The sequence below is a fragment of the Diadema antillarum genome, unplaced genomic scaffold (assembly GCF_040938485.1).
Source record: "Diadema antillarum isolate AM-2024a unplaced genomic scaffold, OU_Dant_1.0 seq00000674_RagTag, whole genome shotgun sequence".
Taxonomy (NCBI): Eukaryota; Metazoa; Echinodermata; class Echinoidea; order Diadematoida; family Diadematidae; genus Diadema; species Diadema antillarum.
In genome coordinates this window covers 1,118,097-1,132,000 of record NW_027271580.1, presented here as the reverse complement: position 1 = coordinate 1,132,000, position 13,904 = coordinate 1,118,097, and the positions used below count along the sequence as shown (strand labels likewise).

General features: G+C 39.1%; 1 protein-coding gene across 10 annotated transcripts in view; it reads left to right on the top strand.

The window, feature by feature from the left end:
• The window catches only part of LOC139736900 (protein phosphatase 1 regulatory subunit 12A-like), a 120,808-nt gene that overhangs the window by 56,603 nt on the left and 50,301 nt on the right, over window positions 1-13,904 (top strand). For 9 of the 10 annotated variants that reach the window (XM_071647567.1, XM_071647565.1, XM_071647563.1 and 6 more), the window contains 4 exons: window positions 3,806-4,027; window positions 4,747-4,817; window positions 11,614-11,853; window positions 13,561-13,654. In XM_071647567.1, coding sequence (XP_071503668.1) covers window positions 3,806-4,027; window positions 4,747-4,817; window positions 11,614-11,853; window positions 13,561-13,654 — 627 coding nt within the window. The remainder of the gene's footprint in view (window positions 1-3,805; window positions 4,028-4,746; window positions 4,818-11,613; window positions 11,854-13,560; window positions 13,655-13,904) is intronic. The other variant, XM_071647566.1, reaches the window with a different exon arrangement.

Below are 13,904 nucleotides of genomic sequence, written 5' to 3'. Positions count from 1 at the left end.
TGTAGTAGTAGTAGTAGTAGTAGTAGTAGTAGTAGTAGTAGTAGTAGTAGTAGTAGTAGAAGTGGTAGTAGTGATGATAGTATCAGTATATGATAAATGACAAGATGTATAACTGAATGATAAGGTCACCCAAGAGTGTGAACAGTTGTCATCATTACATACAGTATGTACATTAGGTTTAAAGCTAAGGGTCATTAGAATGTCACACAGTCTGTGCAACAACAGCCTTGTAATGCCAGAAGTTAAGTCAAGATTATTCACTTTCGCATTCACACAGTCTTCACTCCCCCTTTGTGAAAGATTCAAATGCGACAGTTATTCAGTTTTGTCATATCTGAAAACTAAATGTTGAATTCTGAGATTCTGATTTATATTTCATTTCCAGAAAGAGAGAGAAAAAAAAAAATCAGTCCCTGCAGTTTTTCTCCCCTGTCCTTATTTTGCTGTTATTTTTCAATTAAGGTACAAGAAAACCCACTCTAATGTTTCCAGTTGAATTTTGAATTCTGATTTGACTATCTGGGATTTGATCCTTTTTGATGAATAATTTGCCGATATGGGGGTTGGAGATGGGGGAAAATGCTTTTGTATATTCTGATTTCTTTTAAATGAATATGTTCGATATCGTGGTTCAAGTCGTCAAGTCTCTGTAATTTGTAGTTCAATTAACTTTTGAGTTTTGTGCGTATACTCCTGACTGTCATAGACCCATTTATTTCTTCTTCTTTTTTCCGTAATGAAGTTTGATTTAGTGAGCTAAAAGCATGATCTTGTACACCAATTTTGATAACTAATATGAACTAATGTGAAGTGATCAATGTCCTTGAAATACAGGAAGTGTGCATGCTATTTTATTTTCACGTATTTTGTGGATTTATTCAAGACATCTGCACATGTTTTTTTCCTGTTTTTTTTTTTTACTTAGCCCTGCACCATTTAGTAGAACAGCAGCAAAATTAGATTATTACAGTGCATATGATATGTTCTTTTTTTCCCATATTTTTAGTGCTCAAGTATATGAATTATATTTTCATTTGCAAAGAAGCTATGATGTGTATATTCCAGAAGTATTCAAAGTCAGAATTAGTTATTTATATAGAATAATGAATAACTTTTTTTTTTTCCCCCGAAAGTTAAAAGGAATTTTTTTTTCTTTTGTCATATTTTCCTAAATGGTACAGGAGCTAATACCCCAACTTTGCACTATGTAATTCTTATTCTTTACAAGAAAACCCTGTGTCTAGTGGTGGTTATTATATTGAGCTTTATTGCCAGTTTGGTCAAATTTGTAAGTTTGACTTTCACGCTACCATGAGCAAAAGTAGATCTATCAGGTGTTAATGGCTGAGTTCAGTCATCTGCAACGAGTCTTAAAAGAAAAGAAAGAAAGAAATTAGCTGACAGTCTCTTGCTTGTATGTATAACAGGTGATAGCTTCAAAGTACAGCATAAACACTTTGAATCTGGGCTAGAGTATGTGCCAGAATATGCCCTGTGTTAGCCGTCAACAGCCATTGAGCTATCCTGTTTATGGCTTTCCTTGAACATCGTCCCCTTCTGTTACATTTCATTGGCAGATGTAAACAGCAAATGACCTGTTTTGTACTTAAAGGATCAAACCCGTATTGATTGAGTTTGAGCTGGTCTTAAGGCATGTGCACAATGAAGTGTATTATGCCATTCATGTAAAAAGAATGAATGTAATTGAATTTGTACTAAGTATGTACAGTATGTTCTGAACTATGGGTTGTTCTGAATACACTGACCACTATAACATATTTTGTGGTAATTTAAGTCACAATGCATTCCATTGTAACAGGTGGCTCAAACCCAATTATGGGTGTGACCGTTTTTAAGTAGAACACAGATCTACATGCTGGGAGAGTGTCACTGAACTAGTCACGCTGACTTTATAGATGATATAACTAGAATGGTAGTTATGTGTGACTATGAACCAGTCGATACCTCAGCATGCTGCTGGAAGAATGTTTTCAACTTGGAACTCAACCTGTCATCAAGTTTGTGTTCTGTGGTTAGAAATCATTGTGCATTCCTCTTGTCATGATTACAAAGTTTGAAATGTCTTCTCCGCATCATGCACCATTGGCTCTAAAGCAATTTTTAACAGATAGAACTAAATCAAACAAAATCCGGAGGAAAAATTTGAGCCCTCTTCATATCTGTGAACACTATGACAACTGAGTGTGCACATTGTATGGTATGACAGGTTGATGTGTGCAAAGTATGTACCGTATGTTAAATGAAAATGAAACTTTACTTGTGCCTGTGGGATGAAAAGCATCAATTTATCAGCAGTTGCTATATCAACACAATATTCACTAAATTTGTCTGTGTTATACGTGAAAAAACAACAACATATAATCAACTTATTTGTATGTTTATTTCTCTCCTTTTTTTTTTTATGATGTTGCAATAACTTTACCAGTTTTGTATTTGCTTTCTTGTGCAACAAGATTTTAACACTTTACCAAGAGACAATGTATATAATCTGTTACAGGCGTGTTAAAAACTTTCATCAAGTAACATGATTAACAGAGATAAGAAATCATTTTAGAAATGTGTGACAGATGTTGGTCTTTATTTACCACCTAACTTTAAAGATATAAATCATATCTAATTCCTGCTGAATAATTTTTTCTGTTGGAACAAAATATGAATTCACTGGGAATGGCATAAACTTGTGAAATATATCACCTTGAATAAGATATCATGAAATATTCAGTATAATGGTTTAAATAACAACTGGATGTGCTAAGCAGTTCCCTGAGATATGAAGTACACGTGTACCAGTTTAACCAGAATATTGCACAAACTGCAATGTGCTTTGAGGAAGATAATTTCTGAAGCACATATTTGCGTACTAGTAGCTGTCTTTTGCATTGCAGTGTAATTGCTCCATGACACTAGTGAATAAAATTTATAGTCCTGTGGTCTGTTTCATGAAGTCATCACATAAAAGTCTTTACATAAATCTCAGAATGGCCAAAGTCGCTCATATGTAGCTATGACAGATTTCAGAAGAGAAGTAAAATTCATTTCAGAAAGTCTCTCATAAGTGTGTCTTACGAGCAAAAAGTCTTTCTTCAGACTTTCATGAAACAGACCCCTGGAGCTCCTTACATTGAGGTTCATCATGCAAGGACAGGCTCCTCTGTGTAATATTATGCACATCTGCTCATGGGAGCTGTCTGGGCTCAGTGGTTTACACCACAGACTCTCAATCTCGAGGTCTCAGGTTCAAGTCCACTGGCAGCAGTGGTTGTTACAGTGGGCAAGATGCTGTATCCTCATTGCTCATTTACTTTAGAAGGGGTATTCAACCACTCAATTTGCTCACAAGTATTGTGGTGCCTCCTTTGTGGGTAGGCAAAATAATTCCAAACACACAAACCCACAGTTGTTTAGTAAGTGGCCCTCATTCCCAGTAATCTTCTTAAGATTATTGATTGCAATAAGTCCAGGAAAATTTGTCATGTCTGCCATCACAGCAGCCATTTTTTGTGATGCCACTGGTTTATCGGCAGAAATACAGCCATAACCACCAAGTCCAGCAGTAATCTTGACTGGTTTTAGGTGGCAATACTCACAACTTTCCAATGCAGTGTTGTAGGGACATGACCTTTTTGTCGTTTCAGTATCTTTCATTGTGTTTGTATGTGCGTTTATATAATAGTTTTCGTTCCCTATGTTCTCTGTCCTTCCTAACCTCTTCCTCTGCCTCCTCTCCCTCTGTCCACCTCCATCTCCTCCTCCTCCTCCCTCTCCTCTTCTTTTGCTCCGATAGATGCCTAGCTTTTCACCCAAGCCCCTCGCCCCTCAGCCTGCTCAGCCCAAGAAAGAGGAGAAGCAGGAAGAGGTCCCCGCTTGGAGGACCGGCCTGCGTAAGACAACCAGCTCAAGTGTTGTCCCCGAACCCAAGAAGACCGAAACGCAGGCTGACAAGCTAGCGCGGTCAGCGTCCACCCCACGAATACCGACCTCCAAGCCTGAAACCAAACCTCCAGCAGTATGTGTACTAATACCTCATTTTGTATAATAATTGTCTGATCAATCAATAATTTAATCAATCAATCAATCAGTTTAACAAATGAACAATCAGAAAGGGCTCCTTATCATTAAGACTTTACTGTCAGCAGTACTTGTTGGTAATCTAGCAGCTTGAATTTCTTGTGTTCATGTTTTGAAATAGTGAAATTGCTCTTCTGTGTAAACTTGTTTTTAAGACACAAATATTGTGTCTTCCCCTCTTCGTTAAATGTCAGCACTTAAAATCTATCCAGTTTGTTCCACAGTTCTGTGTCCGTTTTCCGATGCGCAGGAAATTCTGTTCGTAAACATAAGTTTTGCTGGTTATTAATCCCATGATATTACACTTTTATGATTGTAGAAATAACATGTTTGTATGTCAAGATCTTGTGTCATGTTTTGAAGAAATTAACTAAGCAGTGTTTTTACTTTCTGGTTATACTTTCAATATTACCCTAATTTTTTCATTCTTATTGACTGTATGAAAACTAATTTATTTTTTTTTTAGTTTCACAAATTATAATTTTTTCTAAAACTTCTAATGAGTCTCAAAGGTGGTAAAACGTGAATGTATATGTGAGAAAAAAGGTGAAGTCTTTTTTTTTTTTGTGTGTGTGTGTGTGTGTATAACATACCTGCTATGTTGTATATTTTCATCTCTTCCTTCTCCCTCTCATCTTTTCTCTTTTCCTTCACTAGCCGTGGGAAAACCAACGGGTAGGTCGAACAACCACTCCCACAACCAAACCATCAGATCCAGAACCCAGCAGGTTTGTCATAAAAAGACCGGCAGGTTTCAAGAAGACATTCTGAAACTCCAGCTCCTCTGCAATTTTACAAAACCCATTTTATCATGCTTTCGTGTAGGATATTTCCACATAATATTCATTTATCCATCTACTGTATCTCTCTCTTCTTCTGTTTCATCTCCTCTACAACTTAGTTCTCTTTTTTTTTTCTTTAAGTTTGTTTTTCTTGTGCACATTCACGTTTTTTCGTTGGCTGTCCGGCATAGTAGCACTAGAACTGCACGTAGATGGCTCCCTCTATTGGTGAAAGGGTGGTAAGGATTCTGTGCAGAACACTTCTGTAGCCATAGACGTGCACAGAGCCTATCAGTCTGAAACCTCCACCATCTATGTGCAATTCTTTCTACCTTTGCTAGGTTTCTGTGATATCTATGAATGTCTGCTCTCTCTCTCTCTCTCAATCTTCCTCTGATGGGAATTGCACATCGAGGGACACTGCTCTCCCGTCAATGCGTGGGACTGAAACAAAGCAAGCAAATATGATTATACAGTATCTCGATGTAAACTTGACGACAAGTGTATGCCTTTGTAGCTTGTTTTATCGAATGAATTGTTTTTTTGTTGTTGTTCAGGTCAATCGCATTCGTGGACAAGTTTCACAGGAATGTGGAAAATTAGGCTCCATGAAAGCAGTGCTTCTGCATAAATTGACGGCACTGGAAATTGTGCACAGGTCAATGTGTACTGTCATGACTGTGCAGGGAATGACATTTTTTTTTGTTTCTGGTGATCCCCTGGATGGGGTGGATGGCGTGTCAATGATTCCATCTCCCTCCCTCTCTCTCTCTCGGCGGAGATTCTTGGAAGTTTGGCGCCTGGTGGTCTGTAGTGCCTGACAGTTGCCGGCTACAAAGCCAGACGCTGTGCTGATTCTCTCGTGGTGTCTGGGCTCACTCCCAGACCTAGTCCACTGCCCACATGTCAATGACAGTGGGATGAGCATTTACTTGTAGGGTACTAAAAAACATATTTCTAACATGAAAATGACCTAACCTTTTTCTAAAGTATACCTAGCTTTGTATTGCTAGTCAGAATTTTCAGCCATCTGGAAACAAGTCAGTGTGGAAAAAACAGGGAAACAGTAAATTAGGCAATATTCATTGTACTTAAGCATTTATGTTAGCAAAAGATTGAAGTCAATTTGTTTTATTACTGATGCACAATTTAATCATGTAATTCATGTTGTCAAAAATTATCAGTGAGGTCAAATCATTGCTCCAATAAACCATACTTTCAAAGCACTGAGAAATGTTGTTGTGAATGGCCTAAAGAATAAACACTTGTAGCATTGATCCTTCGGGAACTCTCACCACAAACTGCAATCAAAATGTGATGGTCGATTTAAGAAATGTAGTAACGACACTCACCTGTTCTCTGCGCATTAGTGGAAAGCAAGCTGCAAGGAAACGACTCCTCAGAGAGATGGAAGCAAGACAGTTTGAGTAAAGCAGAGGTCTGAATCAGAATATAAACATCTTGTTGATTTGGAATCCTCAACATTCTATGACCAGTCATTCATCACTCAAGACTACCAGCAATGAAAGAATTTATTTCCTCTTTAAAGAAATTAAATAAAATAAACCAAAAAAATATATATATAAATTATGAAATCACGTATGCTGAATCGTAACTGTATTCATCCAGGAGATTTGGTATGAGTTGACATTGTCTGGTAATGTCATCGGGCAGCAACAACTGCGTGCCATGGTTTGTGATGTGCAAAGAACTGGACCCACACCTTGCTCTTTAGCTCATCTGCATTTCTCCTGAAGCAAGCAAACAAGTCAGTGAAAGGCTTGTCTGGTACAATCACTAATGCAACACTGCTGCACAGGCGATTCCTCTTTGATATGGCATTGAAAGAAATCGAGTGGTCCTTCCCCCCTTTGTGTGACTGCATCTCCCTGGCTGTTTTCAGTGGGGTCTACATGATAGGCAAGTGCTGTATCTGTAGTCGCACATGACTGGATTTTGGTTGAATATCCAGAGATGTTGTGATGTGACTCGGTGAATGCAATTTATTGAGAGATTTTCAGCAGTTCTTCACGAGATTGTGGACTGCCCCACTTTGTCGATGTCTCCCCCAAGGCATTTAAATCAACTGCAGACTGACATTCACAACTTTCTCAGATGTCTGCCGGGGGAACTGTCCAAGACTCTTGCCCTTTACGCTCTTTCACATCTGCTGTGAAGGTGGTTTGATCCAAAAGATCTGGGATCTTCGACGGACAACACCTTCAGGGAAGGGTTAAGGGGGGACGGAAGCCCACTGCCAACTGGCATCGTCACTATCATCGACAACAGTTGAACTGCCAAAGGGATCCTCCATTCACCAGCGATGAAGAACTGGACCAACTGCTGCTCATGACTGCTCAGGACAAGGAGGGATCGTCCAGATTTTTTCTCCAAAGAAAATTTAAATTTCCATGTTATCATGGTTCTTCCTGCTCTTGGGAGTTCCAGCTTCATCAAGCCATCAGTGAGGAACACGAGATAGCACATTATATGCAGCACAAAAACAAACAAAGCAAACAAGGTCAAAGTTTGAACGCCTTATGAGTATAATTTATGTGTTGGGTCTGAGCCACTGTTGAACAAGCCTGGAGGAAAAAGCAAAAAAGATGAACAAACTCTTTGATTCTTACAAGTCTACACACATTGGCCATCATCTTCATAAGCCCAGTCCAACTCATAGACTTGCTAGATAGAATCCAGTTCCCTTGCTTATCGCACATTTTTATTACAGTTCAGAACATTGAGGGCCCTTTGTTTCTTTATTTGTTTTATGGTAGCTATTCATATTGGTTCCTCATCCAGTAGAAATATATATCCTTCTAGACTAAGTTTTTGAGACACTGTATTGTAAATCGAAAGTAAAAAAAACAAAAGATAAAATTTCCATAAGAAAAAGGACTGCCATAATGTGTGCAGGGTGTAACTAATGAAAGGGTAGGATAACAGTATGTAAACAAGAATAAGGAAATAAGATTATATGTAGTATTTCAATTTAGTTTGTGTAAATGCAGAAATAGTACTTTTTCACGATGAGTCTTGCTCATTTTCAGCATAACTTAGGAGTCCCGTAAATGTAAGGATATTATTTTAATACTCAAATTCATTTTGCTTGAACTCTGTAATCTTTTTCGGCTTTGCTGACCTGCCATTCTTTATGAGCTGATATGCGTAGATGCTGTTAAGTAGGAGAATGTGAAGAGCAGAGAAATTGCTGGTGGTCTTGAGGAGTCGGGCGTACGCAAGGCCATCATTTCTGAAGGTGCCACCAGCGCCGTCAGAAACGGTGGCTGTACGGCATCCGTGAGTGATCTCAGATACCGCGGCGAGCATCTGGGCAGTGTGGTGCGATGTGATTGGCAACTTGTTTGGCGCCGCCGACTGCCAACTGCCAGCCGAGAATGCACCCCCATGGGCAGAAAGGGGATAATCATGACATGACCTCACTCTTCCAGAGACCCTCTGGCATCCTGCCTCAAGCTTCAATTCTAAATTCAAACTAAAAGATGAAAGAAACAATATCATTCCACGTGTACAACAAACAAAAGGCATGCTACTTGCGTTCTCCCCCAGAAAATTGTATCACTCGACATTTAGCAAGTGAGGAGTTCTGGCAGATTTGTAGTTACGATTATGTATTTCCTGCAGATGTGCAATTTCCAAAGCATGAAATTCTACTGCCAATGTGGGACGTAAGTGATCAAGACTCTGTTTAATGGATGTTTGGATTTGACAACACCTAACTGGGAAATGAAGCTCCCTTCCAGACGTATGATCAGCACAATTAATTAAGCAGACAAATGAGATGACAATAACATCGCTCTCTATCTATCTACCTATCTATCCAATTCCAAGGATGCGCAGTAATGTGAGCTTGACATAACTAATGGCTGTACATTCTTTTCTTTCAGCTGTTGAAAGAGATTGTATACAGATGCAAAGCTATGACCACTTTTGTTGTAATTTTCCTGCGTTGCAAGTCTCTACTACTGATTTGGTTTTTACCTTTTTTTTTTCTGTTCGTGTTGGATAGATTTACTCGCTGCAGTGTGTTTGGGAATTGTCCCGTCATGTCATGCTTGCCGTAGACTTTCTCTACCTCTCACTAGTACCTTATATAAGTTTATTGAGTTCACAACCCAAGAACCTCCTACACAAAACAGTTATGTCATTTACAGACATTAAATTTGAAGTTTTCAGGGTATCAAAACTACCTTTCAAATTATTTGTCTAGCTCCATTCAAAACAACACGTGAGGACCAGACTACCTCTCATGCAGAAAAAGGCTGCTTCAAATTTCTTAGCATCATTTGATTAGGTTCCATCACAACTGTCTATTGCCATCATGTCTATTCACCTTTTTAGACATTCATTTATTTTTGTCGGAATGACTCTTGACATGAGATCACGGCCATAGTCTGAAATGTTACTCATTTTGGAGTGAATGTTTGCCACAGAACACTGCCATGCATACACCCATGCATTTCACATCATTCACAGAGGATCACCTTTTTTTTTCCCCTCTCAAATCCCAACACACTCTGATTCTCCATATCTTTGTTGGGATGGATTTTAAGCTTCCTACTCTGAACGGGGGGCACTTCGTAACTCTTCAGCTCGCTCTTCTTAATACCATCATATGACTGCGTTAGATGTAATAAATCAACAATAGCTCATAGGCGGTGGGAAAACGTCAGATACAAGACAGATGAAGTTAAAGAACAAAAAAAAAAAAAAAGAACAAGAATCACACACAAATTTTGTCTCCAAATATAACGTCAGTCCCTTCAGAATAGTCCAGCAAAGTCTTAGCACCTGTTTATTATTGAGCGTGCATCATTGACAATAGCGTTTTTGCATTTAACACAAGTGTCAAACAGAGAAAAAGTAGTTAAATGCAGTGCGTTTATGGATGGGTATGAGAGTTTGTTTATGCGTGTATGCGTGCAGTGGGGTGTGTTCAAATAACAGGATACCACAGTGGAAAATGATGTTACACTGAGTAGCAAGTTTGATGTTGACCTAGCAACACAGATAGAAAACTGACATTTGTTGAACACCAGTTTCAGCCAAGCCCAATTTTTTCCAGGCAGTGCCAGCCACTGGCCGACCAGTTCCCAAGCCCTAGCTACAACTCACTTCATGTCAGTGGTATCCATTCTAATCATGCATAACTGTGGTTCATGGGTTCATTAATATCACTTTTGTGTGCCTTATACTACACAAACATTCTCAGCTCTTATCTAGACGTAGAAGACTACCCCATTTTTTTACAGTGTACTGCAGCCACAAATACTGTTTATATACTCCCGTAATCTGTTATGCCTCATTATTAGCCATTTCATGTTCTACTGCCCCATCAACTTGTGGTTTTTTTTTTCTTCTGAAGTTTCTTTTGTGATCTTTTTACGTTTGTTTTCCTTTTCTCTGCTTGTTTTTTTTTCGTATTTTTTTAACGTCAAATTTCAATTTTTTTCAATATTAATTGTGTTCTGGTGCAGTCCTTGTTCTTTCTAATCTATTTCAATATGTCAGCCAAACGCATCCTCTGCAGCGCTCTCCTCCTCCCTCCCTCTTCTTTCTGTTTTCTTAGGCTGCTTTTTCTCAGCCTGTTTTCTTCAAGATGCGTCCCACTTTTTTTTCTCTCCTTTTTTTTTTTTTTTTATGGGGGGGGGGACTTGATATAGGGAAGGGGGAAAAAAGAAAAAGGGAAAGACTCAATACCAGTATTTGCTGTACATTATCATACTCGTACATAAGCTTGTTTGTGTGGTATTTTATCGTTGTGGTGTTCATCCTGGATGCATTAGTTAGTTTCTGTGCCTGCCAGAGCCCACAGATCGGTGCCGTGCTGGTCTAGTGTGTCAGAAAAGGAAATACATTATCATTTGATTTAGATACTGGAGTCCCCAACTTGGTCATGACTGTGTGAAATGCCTGGAATTCTTGTTTTCTGTTCAAAAAAAAAGAAGAAAAAGAGGGTATTTGTAGCTAGATGTTTGCAGTGAGTTAAATTTCAACCATGAAATCAATGAGTCATTGAGAGATTCTGCTGTTTGAATGGACATGAATAGATTCTCTTGTTTCCCTTGACAGTTATGCTTGACTTTGTGTTTTTCAAAAAACTCAAAACATTCAGTTGGAATACTTGCATGATATCAGCATGGTAGTGGATTGCTGGTCTTCTTCTTCATGACAGAAGTGAATGCCTCATGATAAATTGTCCTTGTGTACATGGTTGAGTGTGAAGCAATAGCATACAGCCAGACATGACAGGAGCAGACCTGCCAGTTTGAAATCAAAACCACATTTTTTGTTTTCTTTTTGAATGAACCCCCAGAAGTTTGGAAGAATAAACGCTCCTGTGAAATTTTGGAACATGCAGTGCCCCACAATCCTTGCCACAGGCAAATATCAACAGCCAATTAGCACAGAATTGTCTTCCTTTCCTGGGCAAAATTTATGACTTAATGAAAGCCACATGCTCTGATGAGATGTGTAAGAAGTGTAACCCCGTCAAATATAATCTGCCAGTGTATCCAACTGCTTTCTTTACTCTTCCCATGTACATTATATCAATACCATTCAATATATACATATATTGCTTCACATGATTTTCTACCATTACATTGTTTATCCTTATATGCTGTGGGTTTGTTTACATCTAACTGGCTCATCTTCCTTCCCCCTTCCTTCATCGACCCTAACCCTCATTTAATCTTCGCCACATGGTCCCTCCACGTAGGGAGGTTGTGCTCCCCTCTCCCCGCGGAAGTGGAAGGCGCCGCATCGCCGCCGAGATAACTACGGAGCAGGATAAGGCCGAGACGACTCGGGATCGCTCGGCCCGGGACAGAAACACTCTATCAGGGGCCTCCACACCTAGTACTACCACTCTTTCTACCACCGATACCACAACTACCACTACCAATAACAACACCCCAGTTGGTAGTTCCGCAACCACCACTGTACCCATAACCCGAAGGTAACACCCCCATAAGGGTATGGACGACTCACAAGTTTCTTACCATCTCTCTTTCTCTCTTGATAAATTAATCAATATGGGGCACAAAATCTGAGATGCGATATGTCCATCTCTTATAATATCCCCTCTCATCACTGGCTTAAAGTTGTCTCTTAATTCATTGGCAAAGGTATTTAATATGATGTTGTTTAGGGCAAAAAAACGAAACAAAAAACAAATGCGAATGATCTGGTTCATATATTTAAAAAAGGAAGAGGCAGGAATCCTAGTCGTCATGCCTGCTGTCTAGCAGATATCTGAAGGCATAGTTCAGATACCACCTCGTAAGTAAAATTTGTCTCTGTATCACTCCCTTTCAATTAATCAACATCCCAGCCACTGTCGATCATGTCTGCAGTAAGGATGAGTGGAAAAGTGAATAACTGGAGTTAAGCTTTGGTCTGTCATCATGGGGGACATTTTGTTTACTGAACGCAACATTACATTTGCTCTGCTTTTATGAGCACATGGTGGGTTTTTGCCGCATTTGCATACCACTGCACTCATGATCCTCTATTTAGTCAAATCAGATTGCATAATTGCATAGCAACAATGTATCTACCCATCTAGTGCAAAGACATCCAAGCCCATGGAATTGGAGAACCAAGAGATGTATTTCCCCCATGCTATCCCCACATGGCCTGTCCCTTTTTCACCATATTCAACCACCTCCTACATCAGAACTGCTGGTCCCCACTCAGCGCCATTGATAGGTTCACCAAGTTAAAGAACCATGTGAAACTCATCGTTTATTACTTTGAATGCAGTTTGATCCGAATTGTTTGCATTTGTTTGCTTGCATTTTTGTGTTTTTCTTTTTTTTCTTTTGTGAGGGTTCATTTTACATTATTTCTCCCGTGACATAGGGAGCCTAATGCTACAAATTCAGGACCTCTGTGCTAATTCTTACAAACAAGACTGCAATAGTCTTGTAAAATCTAGAGTACAAAAATGTAAAATAGAGCAAGAATGCTCCTTGTACACAGTCAAAACAGTTCTCTAAACAAAAAACACTGAAGCTATGTACAGTTTGGTTCCACTGTTGAGTATGAAATGGAATAAAAGGGACCCATCTTTTAATTTGCCATTAAGGATTAACAGGGTTTGTGTTTTGTATGGACTGTGTTGCATCTCCCTAGGTTTGTCTTGCTGTGGATTTTTTTTTTCTTGGATACTTGTTATTGGTGTTTTGCATGGTGCAGAGTTTTCCTTTTTGTGTTATTGTCAGCGGTATGTGATAATTACATTGTTACTTAATATGTTGATAGTATATGTATTACAACTTAAGCATACAATGTATACCATTTTCCCCTTCTTTGAACAATTTTATAATCATATATCAGTGTAAATGATCACGGGGGAAAAATGATCAAAAGGGGGAAAAAAAACCCAGACTGCTTCTAGTTCAAAACCAAATTAATCACACTCTGCCACTTCATATTGAATGAATACAGTATCTGTGGTAAAATTATCTTTTAAATCATCGTTGAATGTGTTTTTCACTTCCAGTTTAAAATATCCTTCTCGTGCAAAAGGGCATATGCTTCCTTGAGATTCTCTTTTCCTAAATTGGGGCGGGTTGGCTTGTTGTGGGAGGGCCGATATCATCACGGCCGCAGGATCCATTCTAATAGCGGTGCTTTAAAACTTTGTCTTGCATATCTGTAGGGCCAACATCATGACGCCGGGGAAAGACGAGGAGTCGGAAACGCAGCGGAAAGCGCGGGCAAAGAGGGAAAGATCCACCAGAAGATCCACACAGGTGGGTGACCGATGCCGGCAGAAATGCATATCATTTTGAAATCTTTGATAATCAACACTTTGTAAGGTCATCGAGTGGTTTCTGTTGGGGTATTTTTAGCGGAGAGGAAGTGTTGAACTGCTGCATTCTTGTTTTTCTTCCATGAAGAGAGTGACCTATGTTGGTGTGTATCAGGTGGGTTAGTCAACTAGTAAGCAATTTGATAAAGAATGTGTGTGATAGTGGGCCATAATGTTATGTCCTCACATGG